Source organism: Crocodylus siamensis, chromosome 5 (assembly GCF_052110815.1).
Source record: "Crocodylus siamensis isolate JL-2025a chromosome 5, ASM5211081v1, whole genome shotgun sequence".
Classification (NCBI taxonomy): Eukaryota; Metazoa; Chordata; order Crocodylia; family Crocodylidae; genus Crocodylus; species Crocodylus siamensis.
Genome location: NC_143399.1, coordinates 200600898 through 200628300, shown reverse-complemented (window position 1 = coordinate 200628300; position 27403 = coordinate 200600898). Strand labels below are relative to the sequence as shown.

General features: G+C 41.9%; 1 protein-coding gene across 4 annotated transcripts in view; it reads right to left on the bottom strand.

Annotated features, from left to right (window-relative positions):
* Nucleotides 1–8428: 8428 nt before the first annotated feature.
* ADCYAP1R1 (ADCYAP receptor type I) overlaps nucleotides 8429–27403 on the bottom strand; it is a 201710-nt gene continuing 182735 nt past the window's right edge. Inside the window, exons 13-16 of one of the 4 annotated variants that reach the window (XM_090047840.1) lie at nucleotides 17074–17157; nucleotides 12804–12933; nucleotides 12548–12589; nucleotides 8429–10167 (exon numbers count right to left, since the gene is read on the bottom strand). In XM_090047840.1, coding sequence (XP_089903966.1) covers nucleotides 9958–10167; nucleotides 12548–12589; nucleotides 12804–12933; nucleotides 17074–17157 — 466 coding nt within the window. In that variant the 3' untranslated portion in view covers nucleotides 8429–9957. The remainder of the gene's footprint in view (nucleotides 10168–12547; nucleotides 12590–12803; nucleotides 12934–17073; nucleotides 17158–27403) is intronic. The other 3 variants (XM_090047841.1, XM_090047842.1, XM_090047843.1) reach the window with 3 other exon arrangements.

The window sequence follows — 27403 nt, the reverse complement described above, 5'->3', positions numbered from 1 at the left end:
ACAGTGGTGGGGGACTATAACAGTAGAACAGGATGAGGGCTGGCTTTTAGATCTGGTCTTTAAATGTGTGAAATGGCAAAGGCTGGACACAACATGTGTCAGAGACCAAGAGAAAGAAAACACAGCTATTTTGTCATTTTTCTCCTTGTTCGATTAAAAAACAATATCAACATTTTCCTCCTCACTGTTCAATGAAAATAGAAAGTTTGGACAAACATTTGTCCAGCCCTAATGAACAGCAGTAGCCTTCCTAGGAGAAATCAGACCAAGTGCAACCAGGTTTTCTAGACTTCAGTGCTGAAACATTAGTGAATGGGAAATTTAACAGCACAAAACACAGTGGAAGCTGGAGACGGTCATCAAGAGAAGAGATGAGGAGCTGGTGATGTGCAAACAGCAGTAGCAGAAGGCCAGCTCAAAGCTGAGTCCTGAGGTGTCTAGCAGTTTATGGAATGGAAATATCCAGCCAGACAGGTAAAAACAGCCTTAAACAACACCATTAAGTACTTATTCACTTTTCAGTTACCTAAAAAACATGTAAGGCGTCTATTCACTTGTAGTCAAGATTTTTAAGTCTGCAAAAGAAGCACCGTTTCTCTTTATTAAGGAAGTAGGCAAAACATAGGATCAACTCCCCGTCCCTACATGGAATAAAGCAGTGAAATAGTATATAAAAAAAATAATACTTAAACCCAACAGGCTGCCTTAAGAAAGAAGCCACTGTGGCATTTTGATTCTGTTCTAATCAGCTCCCTAGACATTAAATCATGGGGTGGTTAAGCGGCAACTTCCTTTAGCAGGATGCAGCCTGGGGTATGGCTTTGAACTATCTTCACTTGTGTAGCCACTAAAAAAAAAAAAAATTAAGAGAAGTGAGGGGCATGGCATTAATGAGGAGCCCTACCTGAGGCAGCAAAGGGTGTGAGAGCTCAAGTATCAAGCAGTTTTTGTGTTTTATATTTTACTCAATGCACACAAGAGCAAAACAAAACCTACATTGCGATGATGCAGCTTAAACAGAGGGGCTGTCATTTTAGATGATGCTCTGGTTCCCTTCATTTCCTTTGTTCTTTGCTGGGATCTCCAAACCCTCTGCACTTTCTTTCTGGTAGAGAGATGGCAACTAACACAGGGTTATGGAGTCATATAAGTCAGGTGCCAGGTTGTAAAATTCACTTTGCCCCTCTTGATTCTGCACTGATGAGGCCACATCTGGAGGCCTGTGTCCAGTTTAGGGCCCCCACTACACAAAAGATGTGGACAAGTTGGAGAGAGCCCAGTGCAGGGTAACAAAAATGGTTTGGGGGCTGCGAGACATAACTTGTTAGGAGAGGCCGAGAGAATTAGGCTTATTTAGTCTGGAGAAGAGAAAATTGAAGGGGGATTGAACAGCAGTCTTTGACTACCTGAAGCCAGGTTCGAAAGAGGATGGAGCTGGACTGTTCTCAGTGGGGGCACATGACAGACCAAGGAGCAATGGGCTCAAGTTGCAGCAAGGGAAGTTTAGGTTGTATATGAGGAAAAATATTCTCACTAGGAAGGTAGTAATGCACTGGAACAGGTTACTCAGAGAGGTGGTGGAGTCTCCATCCTTGGAGGTTTTTAAGACCTTGGCTGAGATGATGTAGTTGGGGCTGGTCCTGCTGGGAGCAGGGGGTGGACTAGATGTGACCACCCGAGGTCCCTTCAACCCTCATTGTCTATGATTCTACTGGCTAGATTCAGATGCCCCCAAGCCTGACAACTCACAAGCTATCCTTGGGATATTTCTACCAGCTTGACTGATGGACATTTTATGAAAGAGAAACTACCCACCTTGGTTGGAAATCATAAAGAACAATTTAGTCTTATAAGATTTTGACTGTGACCACCCCAGGAAACTCAGATGAGCCTCCTGGGGTTTCACAGTCACCCTGAAACCAAAGCCAGGGTAGCTTAACAATTGGTTCAAATCTGAACCCTTTCAAAAGCTGTGTAGCTGAGTTTGTGATCCAACTTTTTACCCTTGTCTGATCACTTCAGTTTGTTTAATTCACTGCTACAGGTTAATGTTCTTGGTTTCTCAATAGTTTTCCATCAGTGTCTGTTATTTACAATCGTACAATACCCTCATTCCTGACGTTAACAACGGACGTGAAACGAACACTACTTAAAAACTTTACTGCCTTTTCAATCATTTGACTCCCTTTTGTTTTGCCTGGGATGGGACAGGTACACCATGGTATATGCATGCCCAGGTATGCATATAGGGCTGGGTGAGTTCTGAAATTGTAGCCAGGCAAAACCCCATGACTACTGGATGTTTGAAAGACACGGAGGAGGTATGGGGTGGCGGGCGCTCTCTCCTGTATTTTTGCCTGATGAGGGCATTCGCCCAGAGAGCAGGCAACCCAGATTCTAACACAGCCAGTGTTTGAATGTGCATCACAGCAAATGGCCCCAACACCAAGTATGGTGTTCAGGCACCATCCAAAACCATCTTCAACCTTCCTTTTGAAGCTGAGCCACTGCACCTTGCACTGAATAAAATGGATGGAGAGCAGTGGGGAAGTTACTGCCTCATCTGGAGTTACTGCCTCATCAGGCTGGACTCCATGGGCCTCTTCCATCCAGGACAGTTTCCAGTGCACTGAGACACATGCCATCTGGTTTCTTCTCCACATGGTACCACATATCTGCCTCTCTTGGTTGACCAGGGGATCAGCTTCAAGAGCAAGGATGGAGAGGATGCTGGATAAGGCCTATTTTATGGGCCTATGGGTGAGTTCAAACTCCCTCTGAGTGAAGGGATTTAGCACCTTGTTCTCTACCTGCTCTAATCACTATGATCTAGGATTAAAACATATGGGGGATCCCTCATCCATTTGTCTCCAGCAGTTGTTATACAGGGCTAGTCTATACCTCCCATTTGGGCATGTACACTGGTTCTGTCCATAGTCTGTCTGCCTTCCAGGGAGGGAGAAGTTGCTATTCTAGATAAAGAACAATGCTATATTTAAACTGGCCATACTGGTGGAGCATGGTGAAGAAGCACTACTTTCTATAGCCAGGTATCCCCAAAAGAAGTACTTTGACTAGCATCCCATCCAGCCTCCTTTGGCTCTCTGGCCTGATCGACCAGGTACCTAATTCATAGTAGGGACAATGGACAACAAACCCAGCGTGAAGCTTTGAAAAAAAGCCATTTGCATTCAAATCAGGATAGGTGAGCCCCTCTGCTACTACACTCCAAGTTAAGTAGGACTAGTCTGGGCAACCCCCAACTATTATTAAGTTGACAGTTGATCTGGTTTTGTAAGGGATTATATAGTGCAGTTACCAGCAACAGCAGAGGCCTGGATTTGATGACTTGGAAGAGCCCTACACATCTAATGTTCCAGTCAACGGATGCACGCTGTGTCAATGTGCATTAATGTGGCTACACGTGCACTGATGTGACTTAGCTATGCCAGCTTAAATTTAGTGTGTTTTAATGTGCATTAATGCATCTACATGTGGACGCATGCCCAAATTGCCTTAAACAAAGGTGCATTAAGTTTAGGCATGTGTAACTACACGTGTCGACACACCCACTGCCTTTTAACAGCTAAGGATGTGGCCTGTACAGCTTGCATTTCTCCCAAACATCCGTACAGTCTGTATTGCTTTGTTTTGTTTGGGGGTCACTGGTTACTTTTTTCAATGTCTGTGAGGCACCTTCCCATTGAAGCTGTTAATGTGCCCATGAAGGTATAATTCCATCCATTGTTGGTATATTTCTATTGTAGAATAACACAGAAAGCAGGTAATTTCCTTGCCACTATTTCATTTGATAGGCTGCATCTTTAAAATGTAGATTTAAAACAATCCATAGTCTTGATTGTGCAACTTTTCAATATAAGGAGTCCCTCAATGACATCAAGAAAGTAGGCCAAGCCAGCGTGGTATGAAATGCAACTTGCATATAAAGTAAGCCCCACCAAATATATTAGTAATGCTCCTTCGGTAGCTAAAACTCAAAATGTAAAATTAGTAGACAACAATTGCAGGGGACACAGGTATACAGCAACAATAAGACATCTCTGGGGTTAATTCATCTTATCCTTTACCAAAGTCACATAAACCATCAACTGCTCACAGCGACCCTGTGCTGTCTACACTGAACAAACTGGACAATCTCTTTATCTAAGAAAGAATGAACATCAAGCCCAGAAAGACGCACAAGCCTAGGGCAGAACCTGTAACCTCCCCGGACATTTGATTGCAGACGTCAGAGTACCTGTCCTTACACAACAATGCTCAGACATCCAACTTGAACTTAAAAAAAAAAAATTAAAAAATCCGCCTACTGGATTGTGTTAAGCGTGATCTAAACAGAGGCTCTGGATTCTTATCCCATTACTTAGATTAGCTTTTAAAAGCCATGCCCCTTTGGGTTTACTGCTGTTTTTCTCTTCAATCCACCTTTGCCTCTCTAAGCAGTGCTCTTCTTCTTTCCTCCACCCTTCCCTATCCTTTATATTTAAATCAGTCTGTTTGAATGCCTGCTCCCTAAAAGGCCTTTCCTAGCATCTGAAGAAGTGAGCTGTTGCTTTTGAAAGCTTATGAATCTCTGAGTTAGTCTACAAGGTGCAACTCTGCCATGCCTAGTGTGAGTAAAGCTACTCCAACCTACATCCCTGGAGCACAGACACTATTCCCGAGGCACGAAGGGCCCAGCTATATTCCACTTTCCAGAAAAAGCAGTCTTCAGGCACAAGGGTCTCAGTAAGGTCCAGACACTGTCATCTGTACGATTTCAGTCCATTTCCTGTATATTGGTATTTACTGCTTTGCAGCAGATAGACGTAGATCACATAGCTACTCATCTGAAGATCTACACAGATAGCTGCAGTTAAAAACACAACTCAACATTAATTTCACTGCTGTGCTCTATGCTCACCTCCACCCTGCACCGTCAATAGCTTGCCAGTCCTAGGAGATACTTGAGGAACCTCTGCCAGAAAATGTGTATGATTGCAAGACAAAGGACAATGTGCCCAGCCCTGCTACCATAAAGGTCAGCAATAGTGGCACTCTAGGAATATCTTCCAAAATACCGAGCAAGAATTACAGTTTTAATTGGTTGCATCCAAGAGGACCCGATGCCCTTCTGCCCAGGGACCGTGACTTGGATCTCCCAGCTGAAACCCTAGCCTGCTCATTATACCCCCTCCACAGAAAAACCCTCATAGAAGAAAAATGAAACACAGTCGAATCTGGCTTCTTTGTGAGGTCAGGCTTTCTGGGTGGGTTGCAGCTACAAATGATCTAGAGTATTAGGGCTCGGGGAACTGCTGAGACCCTCTCCCTTGAGTGCCTTTCAGAGCTGGTTTCCTTGGAAAAGAACAGCCCGTAAGCGGCTAGTAACAGCATTGCATGCTTGATGCTGTAACATGCCGGGATACTTTCTTCTTTGGGAGGTTTTCGGCTCACAGCTTTCATACAGAAGATAGGGTAGGTTTTCACCTTCTAGAGTAACTGCATCACAGATGCATAAGCTTTTCTGAGCCACCTGATGAAAGAAGCCAAGCTTTCTCTCAGATTTTATACAGTAACAACTTCTGAACTATTCTCCTGCTAGGAGAAGAGAGACCAGTTGCAAGGCTACTTCCACTAAACCACTGGAGACTTCCAAAAGAAAAGCCCTTCCTGAATATTGCTAAAATCATGCTGAAATCTTAAACCCACATTTTCAACGGTGAGTACTGAAGTTGGGGAAAACACCCTGCCATTTCTTTCTTAGTGCCTCTGAAATTTGGGTCACTTTTACTTAAGTGTCTAAGTGCTGGTAGTGTATTTTGGGGTGGGTGAGCAAGGCATCAGTTGCCGGTGCTGATTTGGCAGGGGTGGGTCCAGACTGCCAGTCCCCGAGGAGACTGTAGCACTGGGCAGGTGCAGCGGTGAGCCTGTTCCCCCAGCTGCAAGCTGGCCATGGTAGGTAAGACCATGGCCATGGCAGGTACGATCCCGGCATAACATCCCCAATCCCCACTACCACTCTGCTCTGCCAAGGACACCAAAGGACCCTGCTTTGTCACTAAGCCAAGGCTTGATTTTTTAGCATCACGAAGCACCCACAACTCCAGCTGAGATTAAAAGCAGGTGTAGGTGTCCAGCACAACTGAATTTCACCCCGCTACTTTTTAAAGGGGACTTTCCACTTCAGGATTTTAAGACACCTCTTGAACCCTTTCTACACTCGGTCACCAATCCCCATTGCAGGGCGCACTCACAAAGGCCACAGGACATAAGATCTGTTATATTTACAAAATCAAGGAAGGAAGGGATGAAGGAAGGGAGGAAGGCAGGCAGGCAGGCAACTGGATGGGAAACATTTGATAGGTACGGTGTAAAAATGGCTCAGGGAGCAGCACACACTTTTTTTTTTAATTACCTTTTAATAACATATACTTTCTAACGCCAAAATATACTTCACAGTGAGAAAAAAAAATACAACCCCCCTCCTCCCCCCAAGCACTGTTACGCTCAAATAGATATTTACACACACTTTGAAGCATGTCTGTCTTTTGGTTCCTTCCATCCTGAAGTTTAGAACCGATGGCCACTAGAAGTGGTGACTATACAAATCCAGCATCTTCAGCGTACATTCAACATAAAGATATCCAAGAGCATACTCTACACAATGGCATTAGAGTCCTTGTTTAAGTAACTATATACACTTGAAGTATGATCTTTCAAGTAACACTGAGTGTTAGAGTGGCCAGGTGAATGCCAGACTATATGAGTGTGTCAGCACTTCCAGTAGAAAACCCTAGGAGAAGGGGTTTGGGTGTAGTTTATAGACTATACTACATATTAAATATAGAGCTATATAATTTCTTCTAATAAATTCAGTGCTGGTGAAAGGTATTGGATTGACAATCTTGAAGACTAAAGTCCTCTCTCTGGCCACTGACCAAATACAGCATATACAGAAACAGCACAAGCTTCCAATGCAGTGTCCCATCAACTGGCCTTGCTCCTGAGCCTGGGCTCTAGGCATCCCAAGGCGAGTTCAGTCTCGTTTGGCTTCTCTTGGTGAGACTGCCAAAAAAAAAAAAAAAAATTTAAAAAAAAGCAATAAAGCCAGATCCTCCCCTGTTTAAATTGGCATGGTATCACGGACACCGGTGATGTTATGCCCAATTGACATCAGCTGAGGATCTGGCTTCCCATACGTGCCACTCTAGAGGGGGGATTCTGTGATATGGACACTTGTCCGCACGGCACTGGACTGAGACCCACCAACTCAAATCGAAGAGGATTTTAGGATGGCCAAGAAGAGAATTTTGCCTCTGGACTGAAACGTGGCACAAAATGTTTTCCACCCAGAGGCAATGGTTAAATGGTTGTTTCTGAAATTTGTAACCGAGCGAGAACTGCAAACGGGCCAGTGGCCATTCATGCAAAAAATGCCTTTTTTCATCATCCATGTATTTCTTAAATCAGACACACACACACACTATGGTCAGTATTAACCTTGTGAAAGCCCATACTACAGAAAATACAAAACTAAATCTCATCTTTCCTTTAATATTAGACCATTTTCTTAAAAAAAAAAAAAAATATATATATATATATATATATAAGTATGCATTTACCCAAGAGATCAGAATTTAATCTTCCCCTCTTCAGTGCCCCTCTCCTGTCATGAGTATGTGAGTTATTGGGAAACTCACTAAAATAGCCAGTTTTGGCATCTAATGAGAGAGGAAATTCCAATCTATCAGGTAAAAATACTTGTGTCGTTTTTGCACAGTGCCTGCAACAGAGAAGGCCAAATTCTTCTCTCAGGGAGGGTCAGCTTAATACTGAGGGCTGCCAATAGATTTATGAATTGTGCAAGACCAACTTACAACCTCAAAATCAGCTTCAGTGGAAAACAGACCCTTTGCTGGTTCTCTGTAGAAGGGTGATAATGTCTTAGAAGGGATGATCCTTCAGCTATTCACTTACTGTGAACTCCTGTTTACTCAATGGATTTTGGTATGGATGCCCTAATACAACTGATATCACTGTAGGTGCTCACCGCTGTAACTGAGAGCAGGCTATGCCCCCAAAAGCACAATATGATTGTTATGTGTCATTATTAAAACTTCTCTTATCAGTTCACATGATTTGTTTTCCTTTTAAAAACAAGGAAACTATTAATAAAAAAAAAAATCTAGACTTAAAACGACGTTAAAAGTTTTTAACCTAAGCTAACAAAAAAAACAGGAAAGCTAAAATTTTAGCTGACTTTGACATTTTGTGTGCATAACTTTCTTTTGCACAAATATTTTCATGAAGAAAGGAGGACTGGCCTTAATTTTGACTTTCCTGGTTGTTGTTAGCTTGAGCTCACACCGTCATATTTAAAATGTCATATCTGCATTTTAATACTCACATACACACACACACATACATACATATATATATTGTTTTTATATATAGTTTTTATCAGTTCATAAATCCATAATGAAATAAGAGGAAAAGTAAAGGTCTTTAAAGTCTTTATGCATTGCATAAAGGCTCTTTGAGAATTGACATCATTGACATTTGTCTGAAGTAGATAGACACCAGTCTCGGCTCTAACTACAAGGCAAAGTTGGAAAGAACTTTTTCTTTTTAAGCAAAGGCGTTGATGACATCTGTTGTCAAACAAACAAAAAAATAGTATCCACTGACAGAAGAAACTGTCACGTATGAACAATCACCTGAAGCCTACCGTTCCTTTTAGGAGCATCCCGTTGTTCAGCCTAAGTGTTCAACCAACATTGATGACATTTACCTTCCAAGACTCACCATGCCAGACCTCCATGGGGCCTCTTGTGCTGGCAAATTTGAGTCCCAACACTGGCTCCAGCAGCTCTGTCACAGCAGCAACACACTTTATGTGTCACGCCACTATCAAAAGCAGTGCCACGGGACGGACGTGGATGCAGGGGTTCCTGGGGTATCTAGAGGAGGTGCACATACTGAAAGTGACCTTTGCCCTTCACCATGGGAAATAAAATCTTTTGTTGTTTTTTTTTCTTTTCACATTATCCAAAGATCCAAACGATCCACTCCAAAAATATAGATATATCTCAAAAGTACGGCCCTTTTAGAAAATTCACAGTTTGCCTAGAACATACACATTCCCTAAAACATTCGGTGGAAGAGGGGGGAAAGAAGAACAGACCCCCATCTCTGTGACCTGAAGTCCCCTCCGCTGAATGTCAGCAGCTATGTTTCACGTAGTTGCACCGGATGATCTCACGCTCGCCTTTGCTGTCTGGAATTTCCCTCTCTCTCGAATGGCGACCGCTACGTCGTCTCGCTTAACCCCAGCAGACCATCAACTCCACTGGCTGCTTCTGACCAAACCCAGCCAGGAAATCCATTTCCAGAGTCTTTCCTGCACTTGCCGGCAACACCAGCCCACACTTTATAACTCTAGCTTAAGACTCAAAGGAGGCGCGCTGAAAATGTCTTGCACATCAAAAGATGGGGATGAGGTGTGGGTAAGATGGACTTGACTGGAAAAAGAACAGAATGAAACAAAGCAGGATAACCATGACAACGTCCAGTCACAGATTTAAACCAGAAGGGCAGCCAATGATCACAACTGCACAGCAATCACTTGTTACACTTTGGCCGACTATGGATTATGTGCAGGTGCTCAAGAGCATGGAGAGATGGGTGGGCATGGCCTAGCGTTGTCATCAAGAACGATGGGACTCAGTCATGTATTTACAGTGATCGTTAAAAAAATACCGTGTTTTTTCTTTTTTTTTTGTTCCCCCGCCCTTCCCCTCCCCCCCTCTCCTCTGCAAAATGTCAGGGGCATTTTATTTCATGCTTTTGAACAATGTAAAAAAACAATGAAAAGAAAATCCACACCACCAAAACTATGATTTTTTTTCTTTTCTTTTTAAAGGGGCGGGTTTTTTGGTTGGACTGTCGGCTTGCGTGTTAGTTACTCAGGTCGCTAGATTCTCCGCGTTTATGCTGGACATCCGAATCTGAGAGCTGCTCTTGCTCAGAATGGAGAGTTGTGTCCCCCCGTTCACTCCGCTGCTCGCCAGAGAGGGATGGCGATGTTTGAAATCCACAGCAAAATACCGGTTGACTTTCCAGCTCCTCCATTTCCTCTTTATTTCTGATTGCACCTTTAGGGAGAAACTTTAAAAGGTCATTTTTTTATGTACTTAGCCGCTCGGGTACATGCTGGCAGATCATCAAGTTTTCAAAATAGACACTCGTTTCAGGCCAGCCTTGAATTTCTCAGCTCAGTGATAGCTAAGGTTCAAAGAAGCTGGGACTAGTGGTGAAATGCAATGGGAGCAGACCTCACCGTCCATCTGTGTTCGGTGCCACGATCTTTGATATTTAATAAACATGGGGACCACCATAGCGATACATCTACTTACTCTTCTAAAGCCCACTGACTTCTACAGACTTGACGGTAGTACTCTTCAGGTATCCCTCATACCCAGCATTGGCGAGTACTTTAGGACAGTGGGATTTAACCTTTTGGCACATACGCCACAAATTAGCCCCGTACGGTCCCCAAGTGCCAGTCTGATTTACTGCGCTTGCTTTTTGCTTCTCTCTTTGCTCTACCTGCCTGACCTGCTGCTCTGCTTTCTCCTTCCTTCTCCATCTGTCACTGTGCTGCCTGTCTCTTCTCTAATTTGGCATTTGCCACACAGAGGCTGTCCGTGCCACTTGTAGCACGGGCTAACGGCTGCCCACTCCTGATTTAGAAGCAGAGGCAAGACACTGTACAGTGAACCCTTATGGAGCACTGCTCACAAAAACAACTCCTTCATAACACCAGGCAATGAGCCCTCTTCCTGGGTATTGCCTGTGAAATCCTGAACACTGGAAATCAATGGAAGCTTGGCTATTAACTTCAGTTTATCCAGGACTTCACCCTCAGAGATGTGATATGGTCCATGACATTTTATTTTTCACTTCTGGAACAGTCACCTATAAATCAGCCATCCACCATGCTCAAGAAAAGTCTAGGATCTAGCATCCTTTTCCTTCAATAGACTGCTCTTCCTTGCGATTGCAATTCATTCGTTAATTATTCCGCAAGGCCTGAACCCCCAAAGCCAATGAGATCAATCAAAAGACTTTCCTTTGACTTGAGTTGACCTCACACCACCTACATTGCTTCTGAAAGCCCTCCAAAGCTCCAGTGCAAAGACCCCAGGTACTCTGCAGTCCTAGATGGAGGTGCTTAATGAATTCAGGCAGTTACTGAGTTTTTCTCAATTGAATCACTCTTTGCAATTCAGGTGCCTACACTTAAGGAACCCAGTTGAATCCTGGGCTTGGCAACTGGTCTTCTTGCTAATCTAATGATATAAGAATTGAAAAGATGAAAAGCTCTTCATCAATACTAAATATTAGAAGTATGCTGCAGAAAACACACACAAATATACACGTACATACATGAAGATACATTCCTTGTTCTTAGTGGATGGATAATATCTGCAAACATACTTATATGCCACCTAACTACATTATGAAGACATGTTATATATGTAGATTACTGTAGGTTTGCCTCTATAAAAAAATGTGCTAAACCTCATCTAAAATTGTTTTGGAAAAACTCTTTATATCTCATTCTGTTTTTTTTTTCTAAAGAAGCCTCTTATCATGGTGGCAGGAATAAATTACTGTCAAGCCACTGTCCAAAGCCAGTCTATATTATTTGGGGATTGGGTCCCATGTTTTAATGTTATTTGCTTATTCATACAAAATGGTGCTATGATTTCATATCCCAGGGACTCATCTGGAACGCTTAGCAGAAATACTTTTGAAAATAGGTTCAAAGCTACAGTAACAGAAAAGCAAGAATGAGAAATGCCATGGTCATGGAGGCAATTCATATCTCTCCACTCACTATGCTAAAGTCCAACACTGAGAAAGTGCACTTTAAAATATGCCTAAATAATGTCATAATTATGAAAGAAACTGCAAAAATAGCATATGGCAAATCACTGAAAATACTTACATAATACTGGCTAAACCTTTACTTTCTAAGAAGAAATCCCTGCCATATATAGTAAACCTTTATGTGTTGGTGTTTCCTTTTCTTCAAGCAGCTCAAAGCATTTTATAAACAATAAAATTAGGCCCAAAATATCTATTTGAGGTATTCAGGGCCTCATAAGTTAATATTGGCCCTAGCTTACAGATAAATCCTAGTATAGTCCTAATAAGGATAAATCCTAGTACAGTCATAATAAAGATAAATCCTAGTACAGTCATAATAAATACCCAATGCTCCTCTCAGAGGAGGAGATGACTTCCAGCCCCTGAAAAATTAGGAAAAGAACCACAACAAGGATACTTCAAGTCCAACACTTTGTCAAAAAAACCATGCTCCCTTCCTGTTTTGCTGAAGGCACTGCGAGATTTGGCCCTCAGAAACAAGGAGTGGGGTAGATAATGAAATACAGCTAAGAGGTAAGATGGAAGGTGCAACGGGAAGAAAATGCCATGCTAAACGCGACACGGGGAAAACATACAGCATCAAAAGTCTTACCTCCCCGTTCAGGAAACAATAGAGAACAGCAACAACAAAGCCCTGGATAAATACAAGAGAAGAGACTATGAATGTAAATCCTCTAGGAAATGTTAGAAAGCAGCAGCTGGAGAGAAAAAAAAATAAAATAAAATAAACAAGTCTGTAAAGTGTGTTTTATAGGCGAACGAGCACACAGCAGAGAGAGATTCACACCCAGCAATCAGAATGAATGCACCTTTCTTCTCAACAAAAGCAACAGTCACTGCATAGTCACCTGGAAAGATCCCAGCCCCAGTTCAAACACAAGTCTCTCCCGCTTGCTGACATTTTCAGGAGAAAAGGCGAACACAGTGTAGTGAATTCCGAACAAGGGGATCAGCAGCAGTGTGGAGCGAGCCAGCCTCCTGTGACAACAAACAGAGAGCAGATGAGCGCATCTTGGCAACAAATCCTGTGCTTTGAGAAGAGAAACTCGTTCTGTTGGACGAGAAAAACATCCAACATTCCCATATCTTCTCAGCCCTTAACTACCCACTTACTGGAAACATCTACACATGCAATCAATGCTATTTGGCTTTACTGCTCAGTAGATTTACTACCTGCATATGCATTCTACGATGCATGTGCAGGTAGTAAATTTACTGCACAGTAAGTCCCTGCATATGTAAACAGCGATACTTTACTGCACAGTAGATTAGTGTGCAGTAAAGCATCCTATGTAGACATGGCCCCTGTAGTCTTTTCAGCTTTCCTGACGCTACCCCACTGCAATCTAGGGATGTGTATCAACCAGCTCGTTAGAAATAGTAACTATTTGATTCCGCTATTTTGACTATGTTCTTATAGGTAGGACTGTCTGGTACTCAGGACGTGTACACCACCACACACGACACCATATCAATAACGGTTCCACCAGACAATTGCCTTTTTCAGTGCAGTGCCTTGAATCATCTTTGCATTCAGCTTACCTTTAGAGAGAAAAGGTCCTTGTAGTATTATGCACTCCTGACCTTACTGCCCAAAAGCCTACTTAGTAACACTAGTGGAAAACACATACAATTCCATTGCTGTTAATTGTGCTGCTGCATGCGAAATGGATAAAGAAGGAAAGCAGAACCAATGAGGCTAGAAAAGGACTATAGGAAACCAATGGATGTACTAGTAAGTGGTTAACTCTGTAGGGATAAAAAGTGACCCTAACACACAGCTCCAGCATGAGGCCTATGCATCAAGGCCCACTTTAGTCAAGGTCAATTCCCACCTGTGCTTGGTGAGGAAGCACGCCACTATCCGGAGCCATCTTTCACTTCTTTTTCTCAGTGCTGTTATATATTTTGAGTTTTTATGGGGTAAACACACAGAAATCTCAAGAGAAATGAACACCTAGCTGGCCATAAAGGGTACAAGCTGCAAAAATGAATGCCTCCTTCTCTAGAGCTTCATTTCCCTCTAGAAGGAGAATGAAAGGTCGATGAAAGATGGGACCACTTAGATAGATGCACGTGATCACTTCCCTTAAAATGAGATGTGAAGGAAAGGGGGCAAATAAGCAAAGATAGAAGCCCTTGCCAAATTCTAGATGAGTTCCTCCTCACCCCTGCAAATGCAACATTGATATGGTTGTACCTATTGCAAAATGAAAAATGTGACACTGGCTCATTGATGACAGTGGGCTTTCCCCCCCAGCTAAATTCTCCTCCCTTCCCTGTTCCTCATTCCTCTTTCCTGAACACAGCTTGAATGTGCCAAAGTGCTTGTCATCAGCTACCTGTATAAGCACATGGGATTCATATGGTGCTTGTGCACTGTGGATCATGTTTATGATGCTCAACACCTCAGATCAAAGCACACTGCTTCTGTGGACTCAGAATATATCTTTAGCTTAGGAAATAAGAAAAGTCTAAGAAATACTGGAAAAAAAAAGAGGAGGAGACTAATTAGAAACATTGGTCTGAAGGATCTACAGGATGTAAAACAAGGTTGCAGAGGAATTATGCAGAGTGGGAATAGGAGTAAAGTGTTCACATTAATAACAAGATAATTCTGGCAAACTAAGGAGAAAGTGCATCAAGAGGGAGAGCAAAAGCAATGTAGAAGTGTGTTACCATTTGGAGCCGAAAGTAATGTTAGTGGAAATCACTAGATGGCACTACTAAAACTATTCTCAACTGTATACATAGGTAGTTAGGACTTGGAAGAATACTTTTGGGGGTTTGGGTGCAGTTTTTTGGGGGAAACTGGACGTGGATAGAGACACAAGGCATTTACTACCTAGTAAATTATCTGTCCTATGTAGTAAACATGGAGCAGACATGTGACACACAGCCTTACTATCTCATCGATCACTAAAATGGTGAGTCAAGTTAGAAGTGGGACTGCATGGGAAAGTGGAATGTGTCCTGTGTCTGTTCCTGTCATCGGCTTCATCCTCGGTAGCCACGCAAACTGGCTTCCTTGCCAACTACTGGTGAAGCTCTGTAGTGGCCAATTTACTCCATAGTGAGCATGTCTACATGAGATGTTTACTGCAGAGCGGGCATATTCGTTCCACAGTAAAAGTCTCTGCTTCTGTACATGTGACCCTATTAGGCCACAGTAAATTAATTAACTCTGTCATAGGATAGTACTCATATTTACAAGTACTATCCTACTGCAGAGTTCTTTAGTGCGCAGCACCACGTATGTAAATGCTGATGAGGCTGGCTGGGCAGGAGGGTGCTTCAGCGCAGCGGCTGCCCGCTGGTTAGCCCTACACTGGAGCACCGTCATGCCCCAGCCAGCCCCTCCACAGCAAGTCGATCCGGGTTGGAGCAGCCCCAGCCAGGTTCAATGTGCTGCAGTCCCGGGAACATATATAAACATGGCACCCAGGAGCAATAAACCCCGGAGTGATATGCAGAGTTTATTGCTGCGCATTAATTGCACATGCAGACAGGCCCCCTACAAAGTAATTTTACTACGGAGTAACACAGAGGATAAAGGACTCCATAGCAATCTAATTGTGTGTCCACACCCCATACCATCAGAAGAAGCTTTCCAAGAGAGTTTCTTTTCTGCTTGAAATAATAGCTTAAGTGCAGAGCAAAAGTATAACGTTACTAAACTGGTCTTCCACCCTAGACAGGAAGCCTCAAGAAAATGTCTGAGGTATGCTGGTAAGATAACCTATTGGGGGCTGCTGTCTGTGATGGGCTTCTCTTGCATTCACTAGAAGGCTTTAGTTTTTAAGGCTTTCAACCTACCACCTTGCAACAGGAAAAATTTATTCTTGTGCAGGCCAACAAGGGAACTACACATCACTCTATTGTGAACTCCCCCAAAGCAGTGATTTGAGATGAGTAACGTAGGTTTCTATTTCAGTGTCGTCCACGCTCATGAATTTTGGTGTTGTTCTTAAAGTCTACACATTGGGAATTTGAAAAAAAATGTTGCTCTTTCTTTTATATCTAGTTATATATTTCTCTATAACTATAGCTACCGTTTTCACATTCCTGAAGCGCAGACTTTAAGAACAACGCCAAAAAACACGAGAGCTGGCAAAACTGCTGTTTTGTTCTCAGGTCACAAGCCTGTCTCGTATTAAGCCTGTTCTTCTTGTCGATCCGTTCCCGTCCCCCCCGCATTTGTTTTTCTGGATCGTTCTTGCTCAGAATCAGTCCATTGGCTGACTCTTTGGGGCAGATTCCTGCCTTTCTCTTTTGTAAACACATTGAGAAAAGAGATAATGTTAGAAAGTTATATTTTCAGGCTTAAATTGGAGCAACTTGGAAATCAAAGGAGAATGTGTGCAAATGTTAAGAAGGGGAACATAAGGCTCTGTTTTACTGCTGATCAGTATGGCGGGCCTTTTATTTATTTTTTTTTTGACAGTGCAGGATTCAGATCAACAGACTCAACCGCAAACTTGCAGTGAAAGACAGTCAGCACAGCATATGGTTTAAGCAAAGATAGAATGAACATATCACGGGCATTCATTGCCTTAGCTCCATTGATATTTATGCAGCTATGCTAATTTAGGCCAGCTCTGAATCTGCTTCATTCCCCCTCTGCCCAACTACCCTGACGTTGTTATGTTAAATTTGCAAATACCGACCTGTTTTCCTAAGGGTCTGAGACCTAACCACTTTGCTACATCATGCTTCATAATTATTGCTTTAAAAAAAATAGGTAGACTGGTTCATAGTTTGCATACAGACATTCTGCATAGGCCACAGACGCTTTCCACATCCAACCCAGTCATTGAAAAGACTCCCATTGACTTCAGTTGGTCTTGAACCAGGCCTTAGGTCTCGGACCAGGCCTTTGTTCTGCTATTCAAAACAGTCAGTGGTGGGTCAATAGACCGATACATTTCAAACAACTAATCTTAAAAATTCCTGAGCGTGATGCAACAGCAAAAGCACACAACAACAACACAACTCCAACATGCAACAAGAAATAACACAAGGCGGCCCTCGAGATTCTGCCCCTCTGCTAACACAACCCCCTTATGTGCAACATGCGTCATACAAACACTGTAACGTCACAGGAGTGCGTACACTTACAGGGTAATGGTGGATAGTTCTGACATCTTGCAAGAGTGCTGGTTAGCCCTCTTAGGCTTACAGTAGCATTTCTGAACGCAGCTGCTAAATATGACAAAATTAGCATTTTTTTCAGCATATTGTGAACAGGCCAAGGTATGTCAGCATCAAACACATTTCATGAGACATGGCACAAAGATGGAAAGCAGACACAACTGAATGCAATTTCCACACAAGTCAGCTGGTTGAATGAAGCAGAAAATAAAAAAAAGATAAATTAAAGGCACGGGATGGCACTGACAATTGTGGTGTGTTGCTTCACAGATGCGTTAACACCCTGGCTGGCTGCAGGGCACTTGTGTTATGCAGCAAAAATATATATGTGGCTTTTCCACAGTCTGAAACTGTGCAAAGAGGAAGAGAAGAATCTACTGAATGGAAATTGATGTTATGTATTGTGGATAACAATTACAAAGAAGCAGTAATTAGAGAAACAGAAATTATTCTCAGAGTCTGCTGTGTCTGAGCAGTCTCAAGGTCAAGGCAGGGATTTCTCCACAACTTTGCATAACTGAGTTATTACAAGAAAATGTTCACAGACACTGACTGATGTGCTTCTCAGTTCAGCTTTCTCCACAATTCTTTCCGAAACTTTATGCATGACAGCTGCCCCTCACAGGGATGGATCTTCCCATTTCTCTGTGGGCTTACACCCAGAAAAGCATTCATGCAAAGGCGATAGCCTCATGTGATATCAACAGCGCAATATCTGCTTTTTGCATGACCTTCATGTTTTCCTGAGTTGGGCTGCTCTGGAGCCCCTGGCTTTAATTGGACAACCCTGCGTGGTCAAGTCAAAGCAATGCTCCAGCTTTGCCTCTGATAATCTTTTGTTCTCAAGTCTCCCCATGAGGGCTAATGAGTTATTTCTTAGAAGATAGTAGCTGTCTTCCTCTCTTTTTGAAGGCAATATTCAGAGTTTTAAGCAGCCCTTTACACCTCTCCAAGCTTCATATGTTATCTGTGATGCTTACGATCATCTATGGTGCTCTTGCCAACAACCCATAGCTCCGATCTGTAGCTCTAGGTGCAAACAACAAAGCACTTTCCGTGAAAATACCCTCCCTGCAGTTTGTTTCCCAGCCTGATCACATGCATGTAGCACAGGTCTCTGGACTGAAACATTGGTCATCTATTTATTCCAGCTGTCACAACAAGGAGTTGACTTGGGATGGAGTTATTTTTGGTTGCAATCTGGGATGTTTAAGCTTAAGTTTCTCCTTGTGTGAATACATGCGACGTCTTACGGTTGTTTATCTAGTTGCAGATGGCCGGTGCAATTAATAAATGAAATAACAAGTGAGGAATAAATACTTCTCAGATAGAACATACTGTTTTCTATTATTATTAGAACCTTTCAGTCAATACCACTTATTAGACTTATTAGAGATATTATTAATTTCTTTCACCTTGAACATAACTAGCAGATGTATTCTGGGCACAGCATGTTTATACTTGGAGGTGATTTAGGAACTAAATAGAATACAACCTGATGTTTCAGATCCTTCCTTGTTTGTCTAGTGCCGGAAGAGAGAGAGGGGAAAAATCAAGTCTTCATTTGTAGGCTAGGGTCAGAAACTCGTTTAAGTGATCAGAAACTGGTTTAAACCTGTAGCAGAACAGATGTTCAGTGCACATAAACCAGTGTGAAAATGGCTGAAACCAGTTTGAGAGAAACCTAGTTGAACATAGTATCAGACTTAACTGATGTGGCTCACACCAGTTTCTGCAACATCTGTCCTGGACCGTAAAGCACAGCATATCTGTTTTGTGTGATGAAGAAAAGGAAAATATGGGCCTGGGCAGCATCACTGTGAAAAAATCCCATCTTAAAGCAGAATTGTGCAGTGCAGTATACTTTCTCTATTGTTATGGTGCAGAATTAGGCATTGTTTAGCAGCTGAATTTGCTAAAAACAATGGAAGAGATGATTTTAAGATATAGCTGGTTCCTTTTTACTAGGGGCATATTTTCAAAAGGGACTACTGATTTTGAGGATGTTGCCTTTTGAACACGCTCCTAGAGAGAGGCCTTCTGAAAAATGAGCCCTCTTTGAAAATCAGGTCCCAAATAATCAACCTCAAGTTGGACACTCCAGAATGAAGACACGTGGCACTTCTGGGAAAAAAAAAAAAAATCAAATTCTATCATTCATTTATTTTCCAGCCCCAACACGTCCATGTGCAGTACTCTACTTGAAAAATGGCTTCCCTTATTAATTCTTTGCTTTTCTAGTTAGCAGAAACTGATTTCCCCTTGTGAACCTTTCAAGTGCTTAAAACCAGCGTGATTCTCCTTGCTTGTTCACTAGCATTAGTAATAAGGATGATGCTATTCAAGAGTTATTCAAGAAGCTGGGAGTGTTTGTCAAATGGAAGTACTTCCCAATCAGAATTAGAGATTCCTGAGGCTCCTTATATTAATTCATGAAGTCCAGTTGTAACCTAATGGACTGCATTAACTAGCCAATGGTGTACAACATTGTCGTGAATAATGGCATAATTTAAATTGGGGCTTATGTCCAGACTTTTCTAGGCCATCCCATATATCTCCATTGCTGTCACTGCCACAAGGGGAGTGACAAAATAGTCCCAAGCATAAGTCAGCAGGGTTTCTGTGGATGCAGGTGCACCTTTTTAGACTGTGTGCATCTAGAACACAGGTAATTTTATGCAACTGAGTGAATAAACTATTTGGGATCACGGCAAACAGACATTTCCCTCCCAGTTCATTTTGGCTAAAATGCCCTAAATTATGAAAATGAAATTTTACATTTAAAAAATTCCTGTTTTATGACGAAAAAACAATTTTGTAAGGGATTTCTGTCCCCTCCCCACCTTGTTTGCCTTCCTTGTGGCTTTTTGTTTCATTTTTCAACATTAAGAAAGATAGGCAAGGGTAGGGGGAGAAAACACCAATATATCAAAAGGAATACATTTTCTGTTCTCTCCCCACAAAACTTTTCAAATCTTCATGGACATTTTCCTTTTTTCTCCATAAAACCCATTTATTTTACCCAAATCTTATGTAGACTATTTCCTTTTTATATAGTCTGAAAAGCGTGCATGTGCAATAAAAACAAATTATGTTGGGGATTGGCCTTGATGGCCCAAGAGGGCCCACTCCAGCCCTATAAGTCTATAAATCTATGATTCCTTAGTGCATGTCATCAGCAATCTGATAAATGATAGGTGCTTAGAAAGGCTAATAGGCAAATTGAGCTAAATCATGGGAATGGACCTATACATTGTCACCAAAGCAACGTAGATCCAGGGAGACAGCAGCTTACTAGGTTGACACAAGTGGGAAAAGGGCAGAAATTGGCCTATGAAGGACTGATAAGATGAAAAGAAAAATTCTGCAAGTTATGAGTGATGCCTTTAAGATTCTTTAGGCACTTGGCTTGGGTAAATCCTTTTGCCTGACTGCAAGTTTGACCAGGATCCCAAATCCCATAGCTATTTATGGTAGAACAGGGTACTAGAGGGAGAAATCTACAGGGAAAAAAAATCAGACCAACAATGAAAACTAGAGTGTGTGGCAGGGATGCAGAAAAAGAGAGAAAAAAAAATCTAAATGAAAAAAAGAGGTTCATTATGTGTTTCATACTATAGTCACCTGTTTATACTTTGCTAGGCTTTCTTTTTTTCCAGGATTGGAAGTAAAGGTTCTTTTGTAGCAAATAGCAGAAGAGTCCCTGCAACTGGGGAAATTATTTTATTTTTACAAGTCAAACCACTTGGGCTTAAGAGATCAGTAGGAAGCGCTTTCAAATGGAAAACACTGTTTGTGCCATCTGAAGAATTTCAGTTTGCACCAGGTTTGACCACCTCTGCTTATCCACCCTATACAGGGCGTCTGTATTAAAGCCATATGCTACTCAATTCTTCTGGGCACACAGCACGAAGCATTTTTCAAGTACTTGCAATTGGGGAAAGTACGTTCATTAGCAACAAATGATTATTTTTTGTCTTAGGTACAAGACCATCCATGCTGTAGGAACCTTTCTAGGGCTCGCTGAAGTCATAGCTTCAGGTTTTGAAGCCGTAAGTCATTGAGCCTTTCATCTGGTTCTCTACATATGGGAAGGCCAGAAAACTTCCTTCCAGCTGCATAGGTCATCAGCTCCACTTTATATTATTTCTCTGGACTGAATAAGTATATCTTAGCCAGTCTGACAACTCTGCCAAGGAGGAGTGCCCAACACATGACCAATGAGCGCAACCTGGTACCCCCACCATAGTTCCTTAGCAAACCCATATTATGAACTAATTCTACCTTGCAAGCAGCCTTCAATGTGGTGGATACTTCATTTCTGATCCATGATCTTGAGGTATGTGATAAGGGGTAGTCAGAGACTGGTTCACCTGGGACTCAGTTCCTTGGAAGTCCTAACTTCCTCTCAAAACAAAGGTTTGGGGGTGAAGTTGGCCAACAATAAACTAGAGTCATTCTTGGTTTTTTTTCTATGCCTTTAGGTCAGGCAGGTAGGCAGCCAGCCATGGCAAAGACAGTAGCTGTTGCCTTGAGATCAGCGACCACAAAGGAGAGCATGAAGTAGCCATTGAGCGGAAGAAGGAAAGGCAGAAGTAACAGAACATTTAAATCAAGGATCTTTTTTTACTAAATTAGAGATTCCTGAGCCTCCTTACATCAATTCATGAAGTCCAGTTTTAACCAAATGTACTGCATTGACTATCCAACAGTGTACAATGTTGTAATATATAATGGAATAATCCTGGTATAAACGCATTAGTAAAACTGTTGAGGAGCTGATTTGAATTATTAAACTCATACTATATTCAATAAAGCTTGGGAAAACTGTTAATGTGTTTGAATGCAAGTGACCTTCCATGGAGAGTACTCGCTCCAAAATCCACACATTAAAAGATTGGGGAATCTAGTGTCACTACTCTTATTAGCAGTGATTTCTCCAAATAAGCATACACCGAAGAAATTCTAACAGTAGGGGCTACAGTTTCTAAGACCCCCAAAACCGTGAAGATCAATTTTGCACCTTCCCCAAATCAAGCAAAATCAAATCACCGCTCTGTGTGTATAAACTGCCAATTGTGAAAGCACGATATGTAATGGGGCATGTTTAGAGGCCAGAGTAAAACACCTGAAACCAAAGCCCTGGCCCATATCTGTTGACCATTTACATCAAAAACCCTGGAGCTTGACCCCCGAGGTCAGTCCAGAGCAATCTCAGAAGTGTTACTGAACTTCTGGACCTGATTTCAAACCATCTCCCTTGCCTGCTCTTCTCTGCAGTGCTCACTTGAGCACACAAGTTCCTGTCCCTGATTTCTAGCCCCTTTGTACCCTATTTCTGTCTCTATGGCACACAGCTAGAAAGAAGTATAAATGGAGAGACAGGCAGCCCACAGATGGATTCCCAGAAGGGTTATGACTGAGAGACAGGAAGCACAATGTGGCCACAACACACAGGTGAGGAGGGGTGGCTCAGGCTAGTTGAGGCTGACCCTAACTATCAGTGTAAATGTGCCCCAAGAGGCCCAATACTGAGATGGTGCGACTTGGTAGAAAGCCACCTTCTTCAGTAGCTCTCTTCAACCTCACTTATGTCAGTGGAGGTACACAAGTGCAGATAAGGAGGATGTGACCCACTGGAACTGCTGAATGATGTGTAAAGGCTTCAGCTCCTAGGCCTTTTGAATAGCGCTATGGACTTAAATAGAGCTGTGGATGGGACTAGTAATGTGCAGGTTCTCACCCTAATTGGAGGGAAGGATCTCGCCTAGTGTATCGAATCAACTGCATCATTACCAATGCACAGTTTATTTCATGTACACCATTAAATGTGTTATCATCATGAGAGACAGATTCATCCTTCTAGAGCAACACCTTTCCACACCACAGCTGCAGTGTCTTAACCAACCCATTCCACATATCAAGATGCAATGCACACACACTTGTTTGGAGAGCCTGTTAATAATTCTTAAGACACACAAGACAGAAAGCACAAGATGAGAAGAGTGCTGGTTGCAAAAGTAAAGGCCCAAGAAATGAAAGACTTAAAAAAAAAAGATGGAGACAAAGCAATGAGAATCAAAGTTCTTTTTGCTTTCCGGCAGATATGGAAATGACAATGGTTGCATAAAATAAAGGGACTATCATGAATGCTGCTTGGCTGCAAGCTAGGAAAGAAATCGAAGACATATCCTAGAATAGAGATGTCAGAATTATTCCACATTAAGGCAATTAGTGACTGCCTAATGAAGACCAACTCTATTCAGCCCCATTTACATGTTTACACAAGGCGTTCGATTCCAGTGGGGGGGTGGGGGGAAATAGGGTTTCATTTGAAAAATAAAATTCTAAATTCCTCCCTCTCTTTCCATCCAGTTAAACCAAGAACATCAACAGAAACAGCACCACAAGAAAGGCTAAAATTATTTACCTCTGGTGCCCTGAGATATGGGTAAAAATTTTAGTAGTGTGTACTGGGATTTTCAAAAGCACCTAGATGCTTCATTCCCACTGATTTCAACAAGAATTAGACACCAAGATGCTTTTTAAAATTCCACCAGGTATTTTTAGCTTGCTAAATAACTTTAAAGTATCTGGTTCCTAAAGCTAATCTAGAGCCTGGCAATGTCAATGAAAGCCTTTCTACTAACCTTAAGTAGCTTAAGCCTCCACTTCATATTTCTTCCTGATACTAGTGAGTCAAAACACTCACTGAGGGATCAGGGCCTGCTATCTAATAATGGATTACCTTCTTCTAGGGAACAAAAATACCCCCTTGCTCTTTCCTCAGAAAGACCAGATCTCTTTTAGTCCTAAACATGGTTTCTTTCAGGTCATGATTTGATGGTTTCTTTCAGGTCATGGTTTGATGCACCATGGAGGGATGACATAGACTTGAAGTATTAGAAATATATGTTCTTATTTTTATATTTTTGAGTTTTTGATACACGTGATCGAAGTTTAAGAAGCAGAGTCAGATTTAAACTAGCCCTAGAAAAGGTAAGACACTCCAAGCACAGGGGGAAGCTCATACTGGTCTTGCCAGGGAGAGCCTATTTTATAGGTAGATGATTGCAGTCTCAACACCTGCACTCCGAGTACTTCCCACCAGCAGTAAATCCACAGTTTAAAATAAAACCAAAAGGTAAAGTTACACACTACACTCAGACTATACTAAAGCCACTTAAAATAGGAGTGTCTGCTCATTAAAGCCTGCCAACTTATGCTAAGTGTCTTCCAAGTATCTCAAAGTTATGCCACTTCAGGTGCAAGGTAACTCTGGGCCATGCTACCTACTTTATGTTAGGGTAACTTGAGTCTGCTCCATGGAAATAAAAGGAGCAATTTGCAGTCCTCCAGCATCCCAGCATGCATTGCTTATAAACCCCCCACTTAGGCAGGGCTAGAGGTTAGGTGTGCCAGCTCTTAGCCATGTCCATGCTCACCAGCTCTCTAGTAGCAAATAAGACCTGTGCAGCCAAGAAACAGTATTAACCCTTACTGTGCAACTGCTCACAGCACATTCTAGTTTTTAAATTGCTTAGCATTTCACAGGTTTACTATGATCTAAGTGTAACATGGAACTTCATCCTAAGAAAACTGGGGAATAAAACAGGATTGGGCTTAACACTAATTCAGGAAGTGTTAATTGACCCAATAAGCAGCAATTGCTTCAAGGGGAAGCTACTGGATCATCATTAAGTGACTGTTGATCGCACTACCTATGAAGATTTCAGTAAAGCCAATGCATGTTAGGATAGAGTCTTTCCTTTGGACCTAATGATCATACCAGATCCTAGCTTTTTCCCTCTGTATCCATAGGCCAAAAACATGAAATTGGCACTAAAAATACATCACAGCAACATGTACAAGAAGCAACTTAGAAAAAAGCCTACTTTCTAGTCTCATTTCTAATTCAAAATTAAAGGCAACGTCCCCATCAGCTGCCATTAGACAGCTGACACCTGGGCGAGACTAATAAATACTAACACGCTACTAATAACTTGGCTCTCTTCACTCCCCGCAGGATAGCATTTTAAAAAATACATGCATTGCAGTTTTAGCCACAGCAGGGGGACCTGTACTGTTATGACATACAATTTCAAAAATGGTATTCAGCCATTGTACAACAATTGCATTGCACTAAAAGTCAATGGCATTTCCTTTAAACTGAATTTTGACTCCAACAATTTGTTGCAACCAGCACCCAAAGTATGGAAGAATTTGCATGCATAGGGGAAACATGCTCTGGTGGAGGGGTATCAAAGACCTGGCCCATGGGCCAGATCCACCCTCCACAGCTGCTGGAGGGGACAGGAATATAGGGGTAGAGCCTGCTGCTGAATTCTGGCATATCGTCCTCCAACTGGGGCTACATATTGATGGAAGAGGGCTGAATGATGGCTGGCTTAATTCACACAGGTTCCTGATGCCACTCATACCATCAACAGAAATGGGTCTGGATTGAGTCCATGAGGCTCCCACTCTCCATGATTTGGATCTAGATAACTCACAGGACCATTTTGGTCATAAGTGCATTAAAGACTGAGGGGCATCAGGTAGTAGAGTAATATAGGTGACTTTGCTCACAAATAGGTTACTCAATGGTAGGATGTGGCCTTCAATTATTTTCTGCAACTATTTCTTTCTTGCTTAATTACTTCCTTATTAATTTGTGGTACTCATGGTCAAGATAAGCTTAGTTTTCCAAAGAGGTACATGCTGTCTTTTATTAATCCTGTTCAAAGTTGACACAATCCAAATACAAAACAAAGCTACTGGATGACCACTTACCCAGGAGACTGAAGACAAAAGGCACAATTTGTATGAATGAGGAAGCCTACCCTGTAACACTAAAGAAGGGAGCAATTTCCAGCATATCATCTGTTCTTATAGAGTTTCTTAGAAATGAGAACTACAGCCCCATTTGTCATGTACTGACAACAAAAGACCAAAGTTCATTTTCTCCACGGTCTTTTCCTACCGTTAGGATGTATAAATGCACTCTTTGGGCGAATGGAAGTGCCACCACCCAACTGAGAATGACCAGATTTAAGAAATCAAGATGCCATGCCAGTGGACTGCTCAGCAAAGTAGCTGCTATTTCCTCTTAGAAATGGGCCTAATGCCATGAAAATCCCATTAGGAAAAACTGGCACTGCTAGTTCTAGTGCTTGCAGCAAGACAAAGCAGTAAGAAAATGACTCACTGAGAATCCAGTGATTTTGGAGGTGAATTGCAGAGGAGTGTTGTTTACCAAATCATTTGCCTTAAGAAAATGGATCTTGTTGTCCTCACCCCTTTCACTTTTCCTCTAAGGTGCCACCACATATAAAATCATACATACCTACCTATGGCATATGCCATGTTTCTCCTTTCTTTCCAGCAAGATGCTGATTGGAGGAATGACGTAGACCTGAATTAGCTAGATATAGGTATGCTTTATTTTTATATCTTTGAGTTTTTGACACGATACAATGTTTAGAAACCAGTTAGATTTAGGGAAAAAAAAAAAGCAAAGACAGAAATGAACCCCACCCCCCAAAATAAATAAAGAAATAATTAATAAGTTAGGGGAGAAAAGTGTGTCAATCAAATATGCTTTAGCCCTGGGTGATGAGTGAGCAAACAAAAGCTTCATGGAAATGCTTATGTTTCTTAGCTTTATGGCTCAACCCAGCATCGGACATCATGCATCTCCTAGATATACTTATAATAATGAAATAATTATATCCTGTTTCAAATACAAATGGACCTCTCATCAACACCAAGTTGGTCATGGATACAATAAACTGGATTTTACCTAGACACCTCAGCACAGTTATTTCCACACGTCAGATCTTTTCTTGGCTTATTGACTAGCTCTACAATATAAAGCAAAATTTTGTGTTCAGTTATAAGCAGGCAACTGAGTGCAGGATTTACTCCATATTGCTTGCATTTGCCATGCGTGGGATGAAGAATTCTTGGCTATGCAGTTTAAGTGTCTGGCTTCCTGTGAAATGGCTGATTCATGAAAGAGTATATGTATAAGATAGTCTATATTTATAACTCTCCTTTGACTGGCATAGTCTACAGCCGATCTCACAGTGTCTTTCTCCTAGTCCACAAGGTAGTGTTAAAATGGATGTATATCAGAAAATGGTGATGTTTTCTCTGTTTGTTTATGGGTAGGTACAAGGCTTTCAACATCTGGGTAAAAAACCAACCCTGGAGCATCTATTAGCTTTCCTGAAAACTTTATACACTGCAGAATCAAGGGACAGAAGTAACACAGACTGGTTTAAGTGATCAGAAA